The sequence below is a fragment of the Sinohyriopsis cumingii genome, chromosome 2, assembly GCF_028554795.1.
Source record: "Sinohyriopsis cumingii isolate HCF-2022 chromosome 2, ASM2855479v2, whole genome shotgun sequence".
Taxonomy (NCBI): domain Eukaryota; kingdom Metazoa; phylum Mollusca; class Bivalvia; order Unionida; family Unionidae; genus Sinohyriopsis; species Sinohyriopsis cumingii.
In genome coordinates this window covers 40,994,287-41,019,607 of record NC_142962.1, presented here as the reverse complement: position 1 = coordinate 41,019,607, position 25,321 = coordinate 40,994,287, and the positions used below count along the sequence as shown (strand labels likewise).

The window sequence follows — 25,321 nt, the reverse complement described above, 5'->3', positions numbered from 1 at the left end:
TTACTAAAGCATTATATATGTTTCAAGCGGTGGGATTTGTCTGACTACTGTACTGTATCACGATGTCGACAGCAACTCCTTACATGTACATGGAAATTATTCAAACAAAAGCGACTGTTGCATCATTTCAAACACATGAAAACTCATTACAGTGATAATGAAATGTGACCTGTCTAGACAGGAATGAATTTCATGACAAAAGAAACAGGGACCAATAATCCAGATTGATTAAAAACGAAAAACTTTATCCACCATTAAATGTTGAGAGGAAGTTATGACGACTAGCTACCAAATGCAATTTCATTGGCCAATCATAATGCTAGGTGCTATTTTTAGTAAGGGATTCCTCAAGATATGCACTGATTGGAACCTAACTGATCATGTTTTGGTTGCTTGTTAGTAAACACTATTTTTCCATCTAAATTTCAATAGAAAAATGTAAATAAAATAAAAGAAATAACCTGAAATTCCTCTACAGAAGCCCTTGACGAAAATGTTGCATTTCATCCAACTCTCATGTTGCCAACACCCAGAAAGTCAACAAAATCCAATAGTGAGCTATATTTTAGAAAAGCAATATTCTCCTTTGCCAATAGGCAACTGACATAGCATGAATAATTGATTCAGATTTCTTGCTGATAGCTGCCATGCATGTAGTTTTAAGATTTTCACTTAGTTTCAAATCCTGAATCACCTATTTGTGAGCTGGTAATTCAACATGTCTGTCAAGGGTTGATGTCCTGAAATTAGCATTTCCAAGCGTGAAAGAATTTTTTTGCCAGTTTTTACACACCATCTGCAAAGCATCTCATTTTTTCATTCATTTCCAGCCATGGTCGATTTTGTTTCAAGTCTGAATTGAAAGAGTACTTTTTTTTCATGGCGTTAGATGGACCCTTAGTTTCATCGCTGCCATCTTTAAGCACATCATCACAAGCATCGTTCAATATGGGATTAGCCTGAGAAAGTGTTTGTTCACCATCATTGTGCATATTGACAGAAACTTCTGCACCCTGACTGTTATTAGAAAAGTTACTGCTAAAAAGTGTCCGCGTTTTAACTGATTTAGCCATTTAACATGTCATCCCGCCAAGCCACCCTCTGTATCAAATGTGCTCTTCTGACCTTTGTTAATAACCAATCAGAATTGAGCACATGACACACAGAAATACGCTACATATTTAGAACTATACAAGTACAACATATTCACTGAGAGTGACAACTGTGAATTTTACAGCAAAAAAATATAATAATATAACGCATTCTTTAAAAAAAATGTGCACAATTATTTTTTGCGCGATTTTGCCTGCATAGGATTAAAAATCTTGCAGCAAATCTTAAATTTGGGAGTGGGGTTTGCACGATTGCACATCCTACATGCAACCTTGTATGTATGTATGTATGTATATATGTATGTATGTATGTATGTATCTATATATATATATATATATATATATATATATATATATATATATATATATCCGAATACATTATTCAGCTGTTAATTAAAATTAGGTAATTGTTTTTAAAAAAAAGGGTACATTTGACAAAAGCCATACATCTTATAAATTATATTCCTTCCTCAAATTTTCAGAATTACTATCTTCTTCACATATTAAATTTCAGTTTAGTTTATTTTTGACATCTACCATTCGTCTTCACTACAAAGGGTTGCCGATCCATTTCATTCCACATCAACTCTTGCATATGTATCTAGCCAAAACGTATCCGTTGCTCCCCTATCTGGTTGGATTTAACTAAATGGAATTGATCTAATCAGACTGCTCATTCTCCTTATCTAATTAGATACATGGAATTGGAAGCGATCATCACAACATCTACAGACAATGACACATCTTACTTTCTCCAATTCAAACCTTTAACACACACACACATGTATTTTTTAGGTCAAGGCTTGTGGTTATCAGGAGTCTTTATATTGTATACTGAACATGCGTAACAAACTTTCTCATTGGTTAGTGGATTAAGTTTGATGTAGGCAATAACTATTTCACTCTTCTGCTAACCCCCCTAACTAGCAATGATAATTCAAAATCTGCCTCTGTTTAAATTATCTAACTGCAGAGGTCAGTGGAACAGAGGCTGAATAATAAACCAGTCAGCCACAGTTGATCAGCCACCCAGACAGAGTATGACATGTAGATGGGGTGGTAGGGGAGATGATACCTTTGCAACTGGGTGATGGGAGGACAATACATGCTAACAATATCTATCTCTCCATTCCAATACAACAAATCTGGTCCAATGCAAAACTGTGAATTAAATGGATAAATGACTACGAAATTACTTAAATTACAAATAAGTTTTACTCTATTTTGCCAAATATACTCACTTATTAGTGGAATCCAACTGCAAACAACATATACCTTGATCTTCTCTTGCATTATGCAATGACAGATTGGGGTCTATGCTGTTTATTCTACTCATTACTCCTAAGAAACTGCACTGGCCCGGATCTGCTGGCTTGTTAAGCAATGGTATATTAACATATCAATATGGCTGAAACTGTTAAATGTGTCATGTTATCTTCAGCTTTTCCTATGCCATAAACTTGGGCTGTTTTTTTTTCTACATACTACTTTATCCAATGACACATGAGTGAGTTATAATCACAATTTTAATTCTCATTTTTATCAAAATAAATGAGAATCAATTTAACTACAGGGAAATCATAGCTTCTAGTTTTGAGTTCCAAAAGTGTTCCATTTATTTTAATTAAAAGTGATATTCAACTGTGATGGGTGATTTCAATATTGACCAAAAAATATAAAACATACATGAAATGTTTTACTTCTCATATGCTGTCAACAAATACATCTGTATATCTTTAATTCTGCTCAGCTTTTTTCTTTTCAAAGACTGGTACTGGCATGAAATAAATGACACTTGTGATAATACAATCAATACACAAGTATGGTATGTAAATAATCATGATTAAAATATGATCTAGCTGAAATTACATTTATAATTTTTCAAACATTTTTTAATAATAAAAATCAATAGCACTTTTCATTTGGTTGTTATATCAATTAATTTTTTTTGCTTGCAATATATTATCTACAATCAGAATTTTGTATCAAATACATGCAATAGACAGAACTCTAGTAAAAAATGATGAAACCAGGATCCTGAAAACACCCAGTTAATATTGCATAAGGGCAACAACACATTTATCAAAACAACCTGGAATGTAACTGACCAAATAAATACAGAAAAATCAGAAGTCTGTTCACTTCTACAGCGAGGGAACCAATAATTCAGTTAAACCTCTTGATTTGAAATGAGAGAGGTGGAGAGAACAAAAGGGCAATATTTTCTAAGGCTTTTTTTTCCAGCATGACTGGTTTACTAAAAGATGATTTTCACTAAATCACAATAGTAATAAACATTAAAAACAATTGTGTATGACCTCATACACATTTTGTGCCCTGATATCACAAAGCTTTGAATATCCCACATGTAACTCATCAAAAGAACAGTCAAACTTCACAACAGTACATTCTACTAGTGCAAAAGCATTTATATTTTAATCGGACTAGTTCAAATTTTATCACATTGTTTGCTTACTAGCAAGGTGTACATTTTATGTCCAAGTAGTTTTCCTGTCATCTAATATGAAAGATCAGCAAAAGAAAGACATGCTTTTAGATTTTTCTAGTCTACACATGCAAAAATGCAAGTCATTTAGGGCCACACAGTCTCTTTCCATGAAAGGTAATATCTCATCTTACTCAGCCATCATCAGTAGTAGTAGCAGTAGTAGTAGTAGTAGTTGTTATTGTTGTGGGGTGTAACACCATTTTTCAGCACACGATAGGCTATACATGGCAGCCAGTATTAATGGTGGAGGAAGAACCCGGGAAAACCCTGGAAAGAACCACCAACCCACAAGAAGCTACTGGCAAGCCTTTTCACATACCAACACTGGCTGAATCTGAGACTCGAACCGGCGCAGACAGCAGTGAGATGGCAGTGATCCGTAATAAAGAGTGCTTTAGACCACTCAGGGCCCCCATCAGTAGTAGTAGTAGTTGTTGTTGTTGTGGGGTTTAATGCCAATTTTCAGCACACAATAGGCTATACATGGCAGCCAGTATTAATGGCCGAGGAAGAACCCGGGAAAACCCCAGAATGAACCACCGACCCACAAGCAGTAGTAGTAAGATTCACAGCAAATGTACCTCTATCATAAGTTACTAGTAACTACAACTGCATAAATGTTTGATACATTATATGTTAGAAAATAATTTAAAATATTAACTCTTGTTGCTGAAGACTGCGAATGTGACTGTCAGCATATTTAATGAAATAAAATGTATTCAGATTTATTTATTACATCAATTCCGCCTGCCCACTCTGTTACATTTTATAAACTCTCCTAATCATAATAAAGATACACATTGTCAACATTCATGTCCTGATGAACAAACTATCACTGATTTATAAATTAGTCACTTATACCTTTACTCCTCTACAAGTACTGCATGATTTTCTGCTGGTCCTTTAATCTTTAGGAAAAGGAAAGATTCTGGTTCAGACTGTGGCAAGTTTAATGTAACATAATGATGACATATACCCCACATCAATAGTCAAAAGCAAGCTTTCTGGGCGTCATGTATTGTTTTACAATTTCATCTGTGACTTTTGCTCTCTTCTCACGATGTTCTGTAACAAGTTTCTGTAGAATTGCAATCAACTCTTTTTTCAGGTTACCAGTAAGAAGCTCCCCTTTGGTGTAATCCTGAAAAATAAGCAACTTGTGTATTAATGAAAATGACTTTCTTAATGACTGCTTGTTAATTGAGGAGGGTTTAACTTTTTGAAAAACTTTCTTTTTACATAGTTATGGATCTAAGCAATCAAAACTTGCTATAAATACTAACACTCAGATCTGCCATTGCATAATGTGTTGGTCTGGGAGTATGCAATTTGTTAGGCGTAATCAGTAGAACAATCAACAAAAGACATTGATCAGCTGGCACATTATGTTGTTTGTAGTGGACCTTGACTTATAAGTGAGTGCATATGGTAGGATGGTGTGTTTTCTTTCAGCAATGAGCTAAATATGTATCCGCAGGTAAAGGTCATAAAAATAGTAAAAGTACGGAATGAATATGTATCCGTAGGTAAAGGTCATAAAAATAGTAAATGTACGGAATGAATATGTATCCGCAGGTAAAGGTCATAAAAATAGTAAAAGTACGGAATGAATATGTATCTGCAAGTAAAGGTCATAAAAATAGTAAAAGTACGGAAACGACAACTGGAACAAATTATCCAAAAAATAATACCTAATGAGTATTTAAAAATTAATTAGATTTGCACTGTTCAACTTAAGAGACTCCTTATCAAGCACACAAAGAAAAGGATATGTTGGTGAGTGAATATTTTTCTTTTCAGCATAAACAATTATTGAAGTTACACTGGCTTTATGAAATGGGAAACATACAGTGATTAACAGCAGGTTGTAAATTGTTGAAGGTTTCCCAAAATCTTGATACTTTCTCATTTACCATTTTATATTCTTTAATAGGACTGTTATTGAGATTACTGAAACTGTATTAGCATTTTTCTTCTCATCTTTTTTTTTTTTTACAGAAGATGCATCCAGGTAATTTTACAGCCACAATGAACTCAGTTTCAGTTGGCATTCATTTACAAAAGCAGACATCCTTAAGAAAAATTTATTAAAGTCTGGACTTGTTCATGTGAGAATTACAGTACGTTAACATATCTTTGTAACATCCAAACAATATCATTTTAACAAACCTATTTCAGCAAAAGCTTACTACACAAATATGGCTAATCTAAAGTACAATGAAAAAAATTACATGTTACTCTGTTGCTTTGACAAATTTTAATCTAGTTCCTCCATACACACACACACACATATATATATATATATATATATATATATATATATATATATATATATATATATATATATATATATCAGACTGATTTAGGTCTTCCATAAAAAAGCTGAAAAAAATGTAAGGGGGGTTTGGGGGTACTCCGCTAACTGGGTATCAAGGGGCAGCTGCCATGATTTATGGGACCTGGGTGGCAAAGGCCCCCAGCTAAAATTGCATCTTACACTCATATAGAAATGCTCCTGGTGCAACTTATGATCATAAAATAAACCAAAATAATCATTTGAAAAACTAATAAACTTACCAAAATTATTCAACTTGACTTCAATAATTTCACAATATTTATTGTCACATGAATTTGTTCTCCAATACTATTGATGCTGAAGTTATTTCATGTGCATGTCAATGTTCACATCATAATTAAGTCACAATATTTGTCAATGTTTGCAGCAAATATATTATACTTCTCTCTTTTCATAACAAATCTGTAAAATAAACACCCAAGTACATCACCAACTATATACAAATAATCACATATATTCACTTGTCTTTTTCTCAACTGGACACAACCTGTTGATATGCCAGTCAAGCTCTTTTTGCGGCTTTGGCAAAGATTTTTTAGCCTTCCTTTTTGTCACCACTGCTTTTTTTGGCTCAATGTGCATTCATTTCTTTTCCTTCTCAATGTGAGCCTTTTTCTTTCAAGCTGGTGCTTGTATTGGCAACATACAGTGCACATATTCTGACAGAGGGCTACATCTGTTCTCTCATGCAAGAAATCTTTCTTCTTACAGTAACTGCACTTTTTCCAGATGCCTTCTGAGCTTCAATTTTTCCATATGCAGCTTCTTTTGCAGGTGCTGTTCCAAACTCTTCCAAGCCCGATTACCATAATTCAGTTCTTTCTTGCAGATGTCACATAATGCCAGTCCTCTAGTGTTCAGTTTTCTTATAAACTGACCAACTAAATTTCCATCAACTTTTTGCTCCAGCCATTCCTATTTCCATATGTTCTTTAAACCTTTATCTAAACTTCTTGTGTCATGGTCCCTCTCAACAACTTGAGACACCATGTTTTGTAAGCATGCTTCTTCTTTCCATTTCCATCAGTTTCCATTACACAAAAGTTCATTGGATGAATTTAAACTTTTGACCAATCAGAATACTCTTCATGAGTGTCCTGTGCTAACTAATATATGGAATGAATAATTTACAAAGGTCGTTGCAGAATGAGACCAGTCGACAGTTTTTAAAAAACTGGATCAGAGATGATATAAAAATGGACTATATCAAGAAAAATCTGATTGAAGCATGAGAAAAGCAGAATTCCGCTTTAAAACGGAGAAAAATCATGTCTGATATATGATATTTACTTTTGGAGTTATCGCATAGAATGACAGTGCCCTTCTATATTGATTCTCCTGCTACCAGTAGAATGCCTTCCATATGGCTTTCATCTCCATAATATTGATAAGCATTAAATGATCCTAAGAGAGCCATTGTCCACTGGCCTCCTGGAAAGATGGAAGGAAATGTGCACCCCAGTCCATTGTGCTTGCATCCATTCAAACTGCCAACTTGCAGATTGTACCTGCATGGGTAGACTGATCTGTAAGTGTGCCGTTGTGCTACATGTCTGTAATGCTCTGCTGACCCAAAGGCGATGACAGAAGAACACCAGTTGATCTTTGTTGATTACCATGATTGTCAACAAATTCTGGAACTCTGGATGAAGCTGTTGATGGAGAAGGAGAGCATGATAATACTTTATGTCGAGGTAAGATGATGCCTCCTGTGCAATACACAAAGATCTTCTGTTTCTTGGCTTAAATGGTAAGATCTATGTGGTAGTGGCATGTTGTAATCTGAGACGTATGGCAGAGTCCAGTTTTGAAGGAACAGTTCCATTTTATCTTTCATGATATTGTGCTGATTTGATCCACAGAACCACTCATAGATCTGAAACAAAGACATTCCATCTTTTGGCTAAATGGTAAAACCAACAGTGGTAGTGACCTGTTGCTATATGTAATGTATGGCAGCTTCCAGTTTTGAAGGAACAGTGCCATTTAATCTTGCATGACACTGTGCTGTTATTTGTGTTGAGACAGATTAGGGGATATTTGATCCACAGAACCAATCCATACTGCTGTGCTAGGTAATATCAGAATAGGTTTGTTTTTATCTCGATCTCTCTCCAAAGTTGTTGATATAGGTCTACTGTCTTTGGATTACAATTCGTAATTGACATCGGTGGTGAGATAGGGTAAATTCCAAATGGTTGCTAAGTAAAGGCTCTCTTTGAGTGGCAAAGGTCTGAGAACAAAATGAAGTGTTATCTGGGTACTTAGGCACCAAGCCGGGCATCATTTGCAGCGACAGCCTTGTGGCCATATGCTGGTTAGGCTGATCCATGAGAATACCTGTATTATATGTGTTTAGCAAGCTGGATTCATCTGGTGGCTAACAAAGAATAATCTATGATAGTAATGATCCACTGCAATTGGAACAATTTGGCACAGTCCATTTGTGGCTGAACAGTTCCATGACGGCAGTTGGCATGACGACGTCCAGTTCATTATGTTAGGACAGGGTATGAAATATCTTATCCACGTATCTGGTCCATACAATGGAAGTGTGAGACAATACATGGAATTAAGGTGGTTTGTTTTGATCTTGATTTCACTCAATGCCAGGTGACAGAGGTAATTGTGTGTTGTGCCCATGCAATAACCGGCTGACTGACTCTGTCAAGAAAGGTTTATCACGATGCAATGGTTGTGAGTAGTCATAGCCGTTGCAGATCATCACAGCTTGGATCAATTCATGGTTGATGAACCATGTGGAGTGCAATACGCATGGAGAAGCCAGTCATTTCCCAATGTGATATCAGCATGTGCAAACTGATGGCATCTTTGTCCCTCAAGGTGCACTTCCGCACATTCCCCTTTAATGCAGCCCATTGACCTTCTGTCCATTATATTCAAGTCTGACATGTGTTCGTAGATTGGCAACCAGAGCAAGCTAAATATGTAGAGTGGTTGTCATTTCCATGTTTCCAATGTTTATAAAGCTTACACGTGGTCTTGCCCATAGTCTATAGCTGTATGACAAAAGAGAGCAGATTAATATATACAGGTGTAGCATGACATACATCCTGCTTTTAGAACTCAGAGCATGAATGTGCAGAGTTAAATGATATGACGATTACTATAACATGGCCACAAATAATAATAGAGAACTGGAGCATAATTATTAATACTTACAAAGTGGATGCTAAAATAACAATTCTAATACAAATTACCTGTAGAAAAGGCCAAATGACTGCCTATACAAGTAAAATCATAGATGTGTCACTTACATTGATATGAAATGGACACTATGATTATACAATGTACAGAAAACTCACCTGTACATATTACACCATGTCAGATACCAAACGGCCATATGACAAGTTCTCTACAGTACACAATATATGCACATAAAACTGCAAAGAAGGATCAATAATGATACTTACAAAGCGAACACTATAATATAAATTGTAAGACAATGTTACCTATGTGAAAGGCCAAATGACAGTCTATACAGGTAAAATCATTAAAGCTTCATATAACTAAAAAGTGGACACTAAAACTAGATCAATATAGAAAAACTTACCTTCATGTATCTGACCAAAGTGAAAATTATACAGAAATTTTCTATATCACACTTTATCTGCACATATTCAAATATAGCTATAGCAATAAGATTGAATGCACGTGCAACTCATGTATGTATATAACAAGGGAACGTAAGTGTGTGAGGACAGCAAAGTGATGACCCTAAAATGCCAGAAACTTTGTCATTGAAGAAAGGAAATCTGGATATTTTTCTATGGAATATGCTTCTCTTTGAAGAGAAAACTCCAAAATATTTATATGTAGATTGTGAGTCCTCTCAGTCTTTCAAGAGCAGGTTACTCTGAACATGGGGAAATCAGGATCTGGCACTAATCTCAGCATCAAGGGGAGATAACTAAGTGCTACCTAGGTGGGCAGATAACCTTTAACTATTTAGCTAACAAGTTTTAACTTGGGATGGCTGGATTTGCAAGGTAGCAGTAATAGTGCTCCTAAGGTATTATGACTGGGCAACATATCTGAAGAAGAAACAAGTGATATGAAATTTTTCATTTTGATGATGCTTTTGGCAGAGTTCACAAATCATTAGCACTGAGGTCGCTGTCAAATCTCAGCCAAGGGAATATATCTGTCCAGTTCTGTTTAATACTCTAGTTTTCATCATTACTATGCTTACCCTCTGATGTGGTGATTAGTGCTCTCTCAAACTATAATACTAAGACTGATACTGATTATTGTCTCATCTAGGCCAAAATGTACAATCCCTCAAAGAGACTAAATTTGTATAGGATGAAAACATTTTTTTCATTTTTTTAACTGCTGAGTGTTAAAGCAATTTTTGATATTCTTCAGCAATAACAAGAGTTTCAAATTAGCTGCTGAGGGAGATATAAAGGATGTCAGATTGGCACCATTTTCATTCTGGATAAAGCAGATGTCATTAGAAGTCTTTTGGTGAAAACCCCCATGTCATAACAGTCATCCATTCAAAGGGAGTAGTGACAGAAGATTTTTATGACAGCTGTCATGGCAGCCACACTGGACGTACGACTGACAGCATTTTCATTTAGGACCAACTTGGTATTATCAGAAGTCTATTGGTGAAAACACCATGTTAATTGTTATGTACATTTAATTTTTACTGTGTGCTTGACCTTTGTCTATAATTGAGGAAAGAGGGTTGGGTTACTAGACTATTCTCATTTTTTTTGTCATGTCTGTAAGTTATAAATACGTTGTTTACTGACATCGGAGTTCAAGTCTGAGCCTTATTTACAAACTTAGAATATTGGAATTCATTCGGAACAATCTATACTTGGCTTGTGATAGAACTTTTAGGTTTATTGGGGATTTAATTCACAATAATTTAAGTTCCTTTTAAATTTTCACTTTGTATTCTAAGGAAATAAATTATTTGTTGAATTGTGTTTTGCTTCTTTCTGTAAATTAGTTTACAACCAGTCAAAATGGAATACACCATTGATTTTGGAGGAGTATAGATATGATTTAAAGATGGCCATATATGGGATGTCAGATCAGTACCTTTTAATTTGGGGTCAACAAAACATGATACGTCTTTTAGTGAAAACCCAATGTTGATCTGACCATCAATTCAGGAGGTGTGGCAATAACAAGATTTTAAAAATGGCTAATACAGTGGTTATGTTTGATATCCAAGCAGCACCATTTCATTTATAACCAACAATACCATGGGATGAATGTGTGTTTAGTTTCATGGTAATCCTGTAAGTAGTTTAGAAGTAGCAGCATTAACAAACTTGTGCTGCTGGACGGATGGATGGATGGCAGACCATCTGGTAAGTGCTAACAACCATTTATAACAACAAACAAACATTTTTACCAAGAAGGTGATCCTCGAAAGTTACTGTTCTTATTGCCCATTACATGATTCACTGCCCTTCTCAACACCCATTTTAAATGACTAACTAGTCTATAACAACACATATTTAGAAAAACACTTTCACAAAAATCAGATTGTACGTTTCTTACAAAATACTGTACAAGTAATTCTCATTATTCAGCAAGAGACAAGAAATCTTAAACATCATTTGTTTCCACCAATAACAAGGAACCACAGCTATGGGCTTATGACTGTTAAAAAGAATTGATGAGAGATTTCAGTTTAAACTCTAGAGATTTTGGAATCAATCAAGGGTCAACTGACTCTTCAGGTTTGAAAACTACAGAGAACCCTGCTTTATATTTCCTGAGTCAAATTTGATCTATTGTTGGCTACTTCATACATTTTGATTCTACTGGCAGATGGCAAAAAATACTGTTTTAAAAGCCATCTACAACACACATGGTTTTATAGCTGAAATCTACCTCTTTGAAACTGACAATATTTTTAATAAAAAAACCATAACATTTAACTAAAAAATCCCAAGCACAGTATGTTTACATGTTTTATAAACTTATTAGAGAAACAAAGCCAGAACCAGCCCACTGGATACTGGAAATGATGATGCATGGCAGATTAACAGCCCAATGGATACCGGAAACGATGATGCATGGCAGATCAACAGCCCACTGGATACTGGAAATGATGATGCATGACAGATCAACAGCCCACTGGATACTGGAAATGATGATGCATGGCAGATCAACAGCCCACTGGATACTGGAAATGATGATGCATGACAGATCAACAGCCCACTGGATACTGGAAATGATGCATGGCAGATCAACAGCCCACTGGATACCAGAAAGGATGATGCATGGCAGATCAACTGTTTGATTACCTTAAGTTGGAATCTGGGGAGTTTAAGGTCAAATGCTGGATGTCCTTTGAGTAAAGGAATAAAAGGTGGTCATGATGGTATCTGAGCCTTTGATGAAAATCAGCTGACCACTGCCAGAAGGCATCTGATAAAATGGAGACTGACCACTGCTTGAAGGCTGACTGACCATAACAAATTATTTTGGCAGACATACTAGACTATTTTGATTTTTTGAAGAAACAAAATTGTCAAGTTAACTTGTTATTGTATTGTTTAAGATGTTTTAAGATGAATTTTTAAGGGCAGTTCTTGCATTGTTTTTGTTCAATTCATGGCATAATGCCAAAACATGTGCCTTCTCCAAATGCTAAGAAACCACCAGATAAGAAATATTACAAGTTTGAGAGTGCATGGTTATCAGAGTTTTAAGTGGGTGTAGGCAAGATGCAAAAGTCCTGACACTGCATCATGCATTTCAAAGGACAGATGGATGGAAGGATAGACATAATATGGAAAGGTCAAATCAAGATATCCCAACTGCAAGCACTGGGGGCAAAAAGAACGTTCTCTTAAAACCACACTTTATACCTTTAACAAGTCAGTGCGAGAGGAGTTAAAAATCTATCAAACAAGTAATCAATCTTCAAAATAAAACCATAGTTTACATTTCACAAGTTTCTCGTTTTGCAATGACAATGCACATGAACAAATACACTCACTGCTCAATGTAAATTTATTTTTAAAGGCAAAATTTACAAACCTTTCTTATATGCTCCAGCTTTTCATCATCATCCATGAAAAAAGTGAGATACTGATAAGAGACATCTATTTCACAGTTGCCTCCCCTAACTTTGTGCTCCTCAATGGTTGCACCACCTCCAGAAAATGCATACTTGTTGATCTGAGAAAGACATAAAAAAGTTACATGATGTAAAGATTGTGAGTATATATCAAATCAGAAATGTGTTCCTGAAACACACATGCCCTTCCACAGGGTCTTAAATGCAAACTCAATGAGAGTTTGTGCATGCATATTACATATATACAGACTTTTTCATACTAATACATGTATAATGGGTTCTTTTTACTTACAATAATTACAATAATGTTTAAGTATTGAATTAGATTTTTCACATCATAGGGCTCTCAACAGAATTTCTGGATGAGGTGTCCTGTAATCTTCACTCAGGAATCCTCAGCCTATTTCTGAGAGTACTCTGCACAGACTCGAGGGACCCTCACTTTCAAATTATAGAAAGGAAAATGAAGTATATAATCATTATTTTATTACATTGAATTCTTACCATTATAATATCACACTAAAATTAAAAGTTTTTTCGGTAAAATAAAAGTTCAAACATTATACATGAAAATTTACACTTTTTACTCCTAAAACTACTAAAAATTATTTAAAAAAATAGACCAGAACAATAAAATCATCAACAATTACTTTAGATCCCAAGAATGATCACTTAGAATGCTTTGTAGTTTTCTCTGCAAGTAAAACAGCTCCTCCATTCACACCAAAGAAATTAACAAGAGTAAATATCTGGTATTACACTGTACAGTATATATATATCTGAATATATATTACCATCATCAAATGAAAAAAATACACCAAGAAACTCTCTGGTGGCCTATGTGGTCAGAGTGTCTGACTCAAATGCGGGAAGATGCAGGTTCAAACCCTGGCAGAATCATACTAAAGAACATCTTCACTAGCCAAGGTTCCGATATGATAGCCCTATCCACACATTGGCTTACTCAGCAGATAATTCTGTGCTTCAGGTGTGTGAATTTCATTAGATGGGGCCACAAGCCACCTCATCCAATTTTCAACTGCTGGTACATTTTTGTACAAAAACCTTTCACTCAAATACATCTGTAATGGCATCCCTCTGTTACACAGTCATACTTCTGATGTTAAACTTACAAAGTATCCATGTTAGGTCAACTGCCTCCACGATTTTCAGTCGATGCACCACTGTTACACTCTACTGGTTAGCTGGTATTACATACTAAGGGAGGCAACTCATGAAATCAAATTGTGTGTGTGTGTGTGTGTGTTATTTAGATTTTTAACGTAGCTTTAAAAAAATTTCAGTCATATCGCTAAGATGTTTGCAGTGTGACAGCTTATAGTGATGTCTAGCACTGGGGCATCATGTCACAGACATGTAGTATGATGTCCCACCCAGTCACATTATCCTGACACGAGGCCAACCAGCTCTAACACTAACCTCTTAATGCTGAGTGCCTAGATAGGTAGCTGTTAGTACTATTTTTTAATGTCTTTGGTAGGACTCACAAAGGGTTTGAGCCTGCGACCTCTCACATCCGATGCAGATGCTCTAACCACTAGGCCACCAGAGCAGTCAAATCCAATAGATGTCACTAGAATAAAGCACTAAAATATCTGTTTGATCTGTCAAGATGTAATTAGGGTTATATAAGAACCTTGGCTAGCGAAGTGAACCAGATACTTATAAAAATGGTACTAACAGCTGTCTTGCTTGGCACTCAGCATTAAAAGTTTAGCTTTAGGACTGGTCGGCCTGTTGTGAGGATAATGTGACTGGGTGGGACATGATGCTACATGTCTGCAGCATGATGCCTCATTGCTAGAGAACACTATAAAATGCCGCACTGTGGATAATGTAGCGATACACTGAAAAATTGTTAAAGCTATGTTAAAAATCCAAATCACACCCTGCCCACCAAGAAATTAACACGAGTAAACATCTGACATTACACTGTACAGCATACAATGTATATAAATATAAATAGCTATCATCAAATGGAACAAAGAAGGAATGACAAAAATATACCAAGCAGCATATGTGCAAAAAACTTAAATCAAAATAAATATGTTAATTATTTAACAGTGTTAAATGTTGTACAAGTTGGCCCCAACCAATGAAGGTGGGACATAACATAGGGTCTATCGAAAAGATGAACAGCTCTTGGTACAGTGCATGTATGATAGCAGGAGACAACAAATATAAATTGTTGTCAAAATGAATTCACATAAGCTGTAGGGACTGATATTCAAGTATCACCAGTCTAAAAGAACTTTTGCCTATTTTTTTTTCTCATGTCGGCATAAAAAATCTGTTTTCTGAAAAATGAAAACAAATTTTGCCAATTCATTTCTAAGTGTTGAAGCATTTTTTTGCACTCTTTTAAAAAGTGTCTAATGCTAATGTTGTGCCCAAGTCTCAATCACAAATACTTAAAATAGCAGCTGTTATTAAGATGCATCATTGGGTTTACAATACTGTCCAAATCAAACACAGAAAGTTTTGATTACTTTAGTGATTTATATTTCATCATCACAAAATTAATTTTAACACTGTTACAACAAAAACTGACATTATTTGCTGAACAATTGCATGTGCTTATATACAGTCAATATTACATCAGTCTATTTTAAGTCATTTCTGAGTAACCTTAAGGTGGACAGTCCTATTCACAAGATAATTTACTGTGAAAAGGATTAACTTTTGATAAGTCACTGACTTCATGTCTGTTTACTTAAGTCCAGCCTTTGGTTATTCCACAGACTGGTCATAGCTGACCAAAACATAAAATAATATATACCAAGTCACAAAGGGAAATGACTCTAACATGTTAACTTTACTTTCTGCCCACTTGGTAGCTATGATTATACCTTGTTTAAACCAGTATTTAGCTTCAGAGACAAGGATACTCATACTGTGGGCAAGGTTGGGAGGGATTATTTGTGATCTGATCAGGTAAGCATTATTGGAGAAACAATTTACTACAAAAAGTTGTTTTCTCTGTCAAATATATTACCTGAGCACATTACATTAGAAGAATTGATAAGGAGTGTGTCACTCATTAGGAGCATGATTGCTCTACTAAAAGGATGAACTTCCAAGACACAATTTATATTAAAAAAAAGCCTGGGAGATCCTTATGGAATTCTCCACTTGTAACCAAAAGTTCTCCCAATTAATTCATCAAAAGTGGCAGATTCATCAGAGAAAACTAGATAAGGCAACCTGTGTGTGACTGTCAACTGACTCTGCTATGTTTCAAACTAAGACATCACATTCAAGACCAGGCTCATAAAAGTGGCATAAATTACAAGAGGTGAATTCTTCATTGGTGTACTTGCTTGTATTTTGTAAGTTGACATTTTCGTAGTGTACAGATCCTGCAGAAAGGTCAGAGTACACTGATAACATAATTACCTTTAGCCAAGTGGTCAGTGCTTGAGGAATTATGACTTGCTCTCCTGCCTTCAGCAGTAGAAATAGTCTTTCACAACTGATGCAGATATTGTCCATGCATTTCAGGGAACATCTGAGGATACATACAGGGTCCTGCATCTTTACTTCTATTTACAGATGAATGTGTGTGTGTTTGTGTGTGTGTGAGAGAGAGAGAGAGAGACTTGGATTTTTAACAAAGCTTTAACAATTTTTCAGTCATATCGCTGTGATGTCTGCAGTGTGGCAGTTCATAGTGATGTCTAGCACTGAGGCATCATGCTGCAGACATGTAATTCTTGGAATATTTTGGGATTTAATTCGCAATAACGTAAGTTCTTTTGTCTCATTTTCACTTTGTAATCTAGGGAAATAAATTAACTGTTAAATTTTACAAAGCTTGTTGTCTTTCATTCTTTTCTGTTACTTATTTTAAGAGCATAGAGTCGTAACAAATGGTATTGTTATATTTATTAATAATTATTCTTGTGCTCTGAAATGTAATAGAAAAATGCAAAAATTGTGTTACTTTCATATTTATATAGATCAATATTATGCATATATTTAATTCCCTGCATCATGGCATATAATGGCTCCTTTGGCTGAAAAGTGGCTCCAAATTTGGCGAATTATGGAGCTAAGAAATATATTTCTAAGTGAGTCCCTGCAGTCTCAAATGAAGGACTAGAAGTAGGACACAGAACCTGTGACAACTGGATTGAAGTCCAGAATGTTACTGCTAAGCCATCAGTGACGATGATGATGCTGTTGACAATACAGTTAACTACAATGATGTTGATTTTACGAGTACACTGGGAAAATTTATTCCTTGAATTTCATCCATCTAAAAATATCTATTTTATGATATATAAATATTTGACTTTCTATATTTCTATTTTAAATTTTATATGAGTCATGCAACAGGGCATAAAAATAAGACATCAGTAACTGAGATATGTTCTACATGAAATGATACAGGATAAAAGCAGAAATAATGCAACATCACTTCAACAGGCATTAATGTTTTTTTCTGAGAAATCATGTATTATCAGTTTAGAATAACAAGGAATCATAGCATCTGACCACACATTTAAAGCAGTAAAAAAAAAATCCTATTATTCAAATCAAATCAAAAGCTGCATACCTGAGAACAAGATAAAAAATAGAAAAACACAGTGATCACTTTAGAAAGTATAGAACAGAAATCCCTATTATAAAATCTATATTCATGGACATTAAAATAGTAGTTATTAAGGGAAGGAACAATGACATCTACAAATAATATGCCACCAAAAGAAAACTGCGATTTCGCAGCATCAAAGATATCAATGGCTGACAGACAAACAAAAGGAGAAAAGATTGATTATAATGAATGAATACAAATAAAAATATGCATTAGATTATATGATCTAAAAGAATTCAGTAGAATACCTCAAGTCAGCTATAATTTAAATCGCTTCTGCCCTCAACCCAACCTTAAAATTGCTTCTACCACCCACTAACCCCATGCCAGAAATTATGTAAACATAATATGCTTCTGTAAGGGGCAGTGTCTTTTTAAAATTAAAACATATCTGACCATGGATCATAATTTGTTAAAACTGCTTCTGTTGTGGGTTGGTTGAATTTGAAAGCACCTTCCACCACCCTCGGTTTATGTTTTATTGTAACAGCCCTGAACATAGTCATATGGTATTTAATGAGAGGACATAGTTGAAAACTTTATCGTAAGACCTACTCAAGTTCTCTATTAAATCATTTTAAATTCTCAATCAATGAAATACAGATTAAAGGGATAAAATATACTTTCCCCATGTGTATGTTGTTGTTGTTATACGGTTTAACACCATTTTTCAGCACAAGATAGCTATACATGGTGGCCAATATAAATGGTGGAGGAAGAACCTGGGGAAAACCCCGGAAAGAACCACTGACCCACAAGAAGCTACCGGCAAGCATTCTCACATACCTATAATAGCCTAGCCTGAGACTCGAACCCACACAGACATAGGTGAGATGGCAGTGATTTATAATGGTGAGTGCTTTAGACAACCTGCCCCCCCCCCATGTAAATGTACCCTTGGATGTAAGAAAACAGCAAAATGAACACATTCCATTCCATTTTATTGTTCCATTTGCTTAAGACACTGATTGATGTAGTGTGGCATTGTGGCCTAAGCTGAAATAATGGGAATTCTGATGAACCATTTTACTTTATCATAATTAATTACTAATTGTTAACTGACACTCAAAAGATTACACCAGAAATATCTAAACAGATTATTTGAATTTAACTTTGTACAAGTGATCTTAACATGGTTACATATCCCACATTATCAAATATCCATATATTTTAGAATTTTTGGAATCAGAAGTTCACATTATATAGTCTGTCTGTACCTATAGTGGATCAGTAAGGCACATTTCAAGCTGTGTGCACTTACAGAATGTTATTTTCATGATGAATATGCTCATGTATGGTGAAATATTTTAATTTAGTACTTTGACAGTGCAATATTGTAGCTTCGGTTGATAACACATTCCAATGAATTATTCAACTTAATAACTGCTAACAAACACTCTTAAAAATACACTAAAAATGTTCAACCATTTTCATTTGAATTATGTTTGCACATTTGATCTTAACAAGTACATTGTACATGTCCCACATATGCAAATGTCCATCCTTGTGTGCAAGTTTTGGGGATCAATATTTCATATTTAGTTGATGCTGCTGGATCCATTGGTAGCTATAACTGATCTGTGAGATTTGGCAGTATTCACTTGCAATATCCCATATTGTTATTTCCATCATGAATAAGACTACTTACAGTAGTACCTTTTAATTTAGTACACTGTCATCTAACTTCCTGTATACCGGTATGTAATAATGGTTGCACCAACCTCACTGTCCCCCATATTGCCTTAAACTTTATGATACCTAGTGTACCTAATTAGTTTATTTTGCCTGAAAATGGCTCAACATACTTCAAGAAACCTCATATATTTTTGGATGAATTTATCACTTTAATATATGCCCACTGCTTCACATTAGTGACTTTTGCAATTTCAAATTCAATATTTTTTCCCAAGCTTGCACCCTTAATGTCATTCTGAAATCTCCATATCTAAAATATTTAACTTCAGTTACCTACATCTGTTTTCTGAACTAAAGTGAAACATGTTATATCTTTTCTGGTCTAGCCTGGTATCTGGAACAAGGTGGAAGAGTTGAATTAGTTTGGAAGCTCTCCAGTAGTCAGGTGGTGATAGCAAAGTTTCATAAGGACATGTGGAATGTACCTGCCGTAAGTGACCAAACTTAGTTCGTATTACTCACAAATATACAGCACCTCAAAGACAAGGCTTAGGTCTTCATAAGAGAGATCAGCACCATTGTTCAGTAAATTAAAGCCTCTCTGCAAATGTATTTTCCTATTACATTGTTGCCTTTGTGATTATCGGCATTGAAATGGAATGAATCTTTGCTATAAAACATGGTACTGGTCCTATCAATGGTTCAATTTAAGTGTGCTATTATTATACTAACAACTGCTCGAGTACCTGACACAATAAATGTGGAACATGGCACCTGTCATTCTTTCTTTAGTGTGTACACCTATATGCATTTGAACAGGCATGTTGCAATTGGCTGCAAAAATCAATGTGATCTATGAAAACATTATTAGTTGTACAGACCCAAACTACCCTTTGTTTTAAACACCATTCATTATTCAACTTTGCTGTCTAAAATTGGTCAGTTTAAATTAAAACCTTCATTATAATTTAGTTTTAAAAATTTAAATGTTTATTTAAATTTTGATTAAAATTTAATTTATCAATGTTTTTAAATTACAAACATATTTTCAGACAGGTCTCATCTTGTATTGCAATTAGTTTTTACTGCATTGAAAAATTCCTATAATTAATAAGATATAGCAAATTTAGTTTTGGTTTCTCAAGAGCACTTGGGCCAAAATTTGCACCCTCTGGAACACCAGTACTACACACTTTCTCACAGCTGTCACATGTCTTGATTGCAAGGGAATTCAAAAAGACTTCATGTATAAAGCTGATATAGGTGTGGCATGCAAATATAAAAGTTTGACTAAAATTGGCCATAAATAATTTGGCCTGTCAGCAATCAGATCACAATTATTGGTTCTAGTTCAGTACCCACGAATGTAGTCCCAGTCTATTTTTTTCTGTCTCCTATTGGTGGTGATACAAGAGTTAGATTTAGGCATTCTTGGTATAGATTTAAAGGTTATTGTTTCTTCTTATAATATAAGCTTATGGTGTGGTTGTCTGTGTTTCTGAGACAGTGCAATGTGAGTAACAAAGCCTTGGTGATGATCCGGAAGTGAAATATGTGTTCCACTGCACATTGTTTTGTTTCCAGTTCAGCCTCTCAAAGAAATGCCAGTGAACCTATGACAAAAACTTCACTGTGAAGTCATCTTTGAAAGTATTTTAGATTAACATATGATTAGTATTGATTGTCATACAGTGGAAAGTTCAGTACTGAGAAAGCAATGAAGAGAATATATAGTAAAATTAATTGTGTTCTGAGTCCATCACTTGCTGGATACCATTTTTAGAAAAGTCTATAATCAAGTGTTTGATAATGCAGATAAATTGCATGAAAAATATGAGCAGTTTAAAGCATATGAGGTACTGCTGTAAAGTTAGTCTGGTTTCCTGACTAATAACACTAATTCTAATATTAAACCTGGATCCAAAACAAACACGGATGAACCAATTATCTGGATTTTTGGTAACTATTTTTTCCCTAGTTTTTGTTTTTATTCCATAAGTCTGTATTTTAAGGGTCATTTTCTTAAGACTTACTACAAAATCAAAAGGTCTGACAGGTCAGTAACTTCTAATGACCTTTAGAGGTCAACAAAAGTGTGGTGTGATGTGATATTAAAAGGACAAGTCACTAAAGATGACAAAACCACTCAAATTTGGTAAATTTAAAAAAAAAAAAGAATGTATACAACCTGCAGCAGAATGATTAGTCCACACAGAACATTGGATGAGTCAACCATAACACAAAAATGTTTTAGAATGTCATAGGATAAACTGGACTATGTTATGCAGAACAACAGCAAAGCTAAAAACTATTAACACATGGTAGTGTCAAGGGGAGGCAAAGGGCAAGAGTTATTGCGCTTTGCTTATTGAACTGGAAAAAAAACCAACAATTTTTGTCTTTTTGTAGACCTGGATTCTGACGGTAGCAGGCTAATATTCCTAACGTAATGTGATTGGGGAACAAATTTGAAGAAGAGCTAGAAATTTAAAAAAAATATTTACACAGAAGTTGTGTAAGCAATGTAACAAAGCCTATATAATTGAAAATAATTATGAATAATCATAAACTGCAATACAATCAGAAAACCTTGTCAGTAAAATCAGTGAACAACATCTAGCTGTAACTGCCATTATGCATTGATTCCATTTTCAAACTACTGAAGAATCTATGGCTGAAAATGTTTCTATGAATCCTTATATAAATTTTTTTAGCAGTGACTAACAGACTTTCCCTATCTTTTTAAAATGTCTTTCATTTTTCCTTCTAAACTGAGAATGTCTGATGATATTTTGCACTTTCTGCAATAACTTATTACTTAACTGGCAATTCATGACCATCACACTAATTTCGTAAATGAAATTATATGGTTATATAGTGAACATGGTACTCTTCATATACATTCTATAATTTAAGACCAAAGCCACGAGAGCAAACATACATTATATATATATATATATATATATATACATATATATATACACACACACACACTTCATGGTAACTAATATATATATATATATATATATATATATATATATATATATATATATACACACACACACACACACACACTTCATGGTAACTGGATGACATGCTGACTGGAGAGAAACCATAGTTTGTTTCTCAGCTTGTCATCATAGGTGGTAACAATAGTAATTATCAAAGTGACAAAACCTGACATCTAAAAAACACTCAGCAGTTAGAATATAATGGATAAATCTGCAAATATTCATCTGTAGTCTCCACCTGTGGAGGTTTAATTTCATATTGTATGCAAAATTATGCTGGTTGCAATAGAGGGGTACTTTTGAAAATAAATTCATTGATGATAAAGAATTCTAGCCATAAAGAGAGGGACTAACTTTACTGGAGATTTTTACTGAGAAACTAGATTCAGTACCTTGCTCTTAATTTGTTTGTCGGTGTCTGTCAGGAAAATAGAGGAGGTTGGATCACTAGCACTCATTTTACTCTGTGCCCCCTGTAGTGCTGGGAAGAAAGTGGAATGGACAAGTGCTGGTTTTAGACAGCCCATCCTTGGGGCTACATCCCTCGTCATGCGGAAATAGGGGTCCTGCAAGCAATGAGAGAGAACAATTTGACAAATTGTTTTATGCATGAGTAAAAATAATCATGATATAGTTGCAATAGCATTGTTACTTCATGAGAAAATATGGTTAAAGAATATAATAGGAACTTGCTGCATTTGTTTTTACATTTTGTCTTAACCCTTTACTGTATGATGATGCCTTTTAACACCAATGCCTTTACTGCATGATGATGCCTTTTGTTGCGTTTCATAATAAATTCTATTGATACCCAGTACTACCTAAATAAAGTTGTATACACATAATTATCACAAATATGACTTCAAGAATGAATCTAGAAAATAATTATGAACCAAATCATTAGTTTATTCACAGGATTAAAGTTAAATCTACACTCAATAGTTGTATGTAACTGCATGTCCACCATTTGTAAACATCTGCATCCTGTGGTACCGTTATGATGTGAAGTCGTTTGAAAATTTTAATAGTACAGTTCAAAGATATTTTATAATATACATGGATATATGCCATTCTCTGTACTAGTACAGATTACAGTTTTCACCAAAAAAAGAGGATTATTAGAACATACTTCAAGCTTTGGAACAAGACTATACATTAAATAATAACTTACTACTATGTGTTCACTTCTGAAGCTCATATCTATCATTTCAGCAAAAAGATATAATAACCAAGAATCACCATTTTCTCAAAAATATGGATTTTCTATATTTAAATAGCATTAACTCATCAATTGCAATACTGACCAGCACAAACAATATACAAATAAAGTCCTAGAATATTCATCTATTTTTAGAAACAATGAAAAACCATTAGTCACATGGCACAGCAAATTCTGATCAACTCCAGTAATCGACAGTGCTTGTTTATTTTCTTAAAATTAAGGATCTGCCCATACAGAAACGTTTCATTACTTTTAAATCATCTTTATTTAATGTCGCATATAATTTTTAAATCATTATAGTTAATGATTTTTTTCAATTTCAAAGGAAAGTTGAATCATGATAGCAAGTCCCTCTATCATGAGTGAATCGAGCTCTTTGTATATATAAATTTTTTAAAATAATTTTTAAATATACTAAATAGTGCACATCAATACTGATTTCATGCTTGAGTGCCACCAACCTCTATACCCACCAGGTTTAAAAAGAACCTTTTTTAATCAGTAGTAATATAATTATTTCTCACAAGAACAAATTTCTTGTTGCTTTTGTGTGTAGAATGGTGGGTTTTACGATTTTGAACATTTTGCTATTGAAAATTCACAGAAGTATACACTAAGCTAACATCATAGATTTTTATTTCTTCATTAATAAGGGATACAGAGAATGGATAAATTAATTTCATATTGGTCTGTAAATAACATAGTACATGGAAGTCAAAATATAGTGAGGTATATAAGACACAAGACTTAAGTTTCATTTTCATGATTTTAACAGCAAAATGCGTATGTTTTTTTTAATTAAAAAACATACTGAGCATACAATACAATAAAATATGTAATCCCACAGCCCGACGCCTGGGACCCCTCTAATTTTAGATTGGACCCATTCTGTTGTAATTCTAATTTGCCTGAGGAAACCATGATTGTGCTGATGAAAAGTGTTTATGTCTTTTCAAGAAGTTGCTTTACCTGCCATAACATGGCAAGATCACCACTGCCCTACGTGAAATTGAGATCCAAATTTAATCAGACTGAAGCATGGTGTATCATGTTAAATATGATTTTGTACTCCCAGACCACATGACACGGTCATGTTTCGAGAAAACACAATTATTAGTAATCTTCAAAAACAAACTACAAAAAAACAAAACAAAAAGCATTAAGTATATGTAGCATGTATAAACAGTAAACAGTCATGACTGGAGCTGATATAAAACTATCCCTTGGGCAGTTTAAATAGCAGCAATTAAAGGCAACGAAGTCAGGTATAAACCACCATTTCAGATATTACTTGATTGATGGGGCCCCGAGTGGCCGAAAGCGCTCTCCGTTATGGATCACTGCCATCTCATCTCTGTCTGCGTGGGTTTGAGTCTCGGATTCGGCTAATGTGGGTATGTGAGAAAGCTTGCCAGTAGCTTCTCGTGGGCCAGTGGTTCTTTCTGGGGTTTTCCTGGGTTCCTCCTCCACCAATAATACTGGCCGCCATGTATAGCCTATCGTGTGCTGAAAAATGGCGTTAAACCCTACAACAACAACTTGATTGACTGACAACTATTAGTGAGATACATTTGAAAGCTGCAATGGGTGAGCCCATTCTGCTAATTTGCATAGGTAGGATCAGGAAGTGTAACAACTCATTACAGATAAATCAGAGATGCTAAATGTGTGTACAAGAACAAAAGTTATTACATATAATTGCCTTGAATTAGACTGTTTAAGCCATATGTATTTCTGACAAGTGTGTAAACAGCGGCAGCATTTCTTAGAACATTTTACT

The 25,321-nt window shown here is 34.6% G+C and overlaps 1 protein-coding gene across 1 annotated transcript in view; it reads right to left on the bottom strand.

Moving 5' to 3' along the window:
- Positions 1-2,795: 2,795 nt before the first annotated feature.
- The window catches only part of LOC149804705 (tryptophan--tRNA ligase, cytoplasmic-like), a 40,216-nt gene continuing 17,690 nt past the window's right edge, over positions 2,796-25,321 (bottom strand). Inside the window, exons 6-8 of the mRNA XM_089943242.1 lie at positions 22,712-22,885; positions 13,016-13,156; positions 2,796-4,762 (exon numbers count right to left, since the gene is read on the bottom strand). Of these exons, the coding sequence (XP_089799368.1) occupies positions 4,604-4,762; positions 13,016-13,156; positions 22,712-22,885 (474 nt within the window). The 3' untranslated portion in view covers positions 2,796-4,603. The remainder of the gene's footprint in view (positions 4,763-13,015; positions 13,157-22,711; positions 22,886-25,321) is intronic.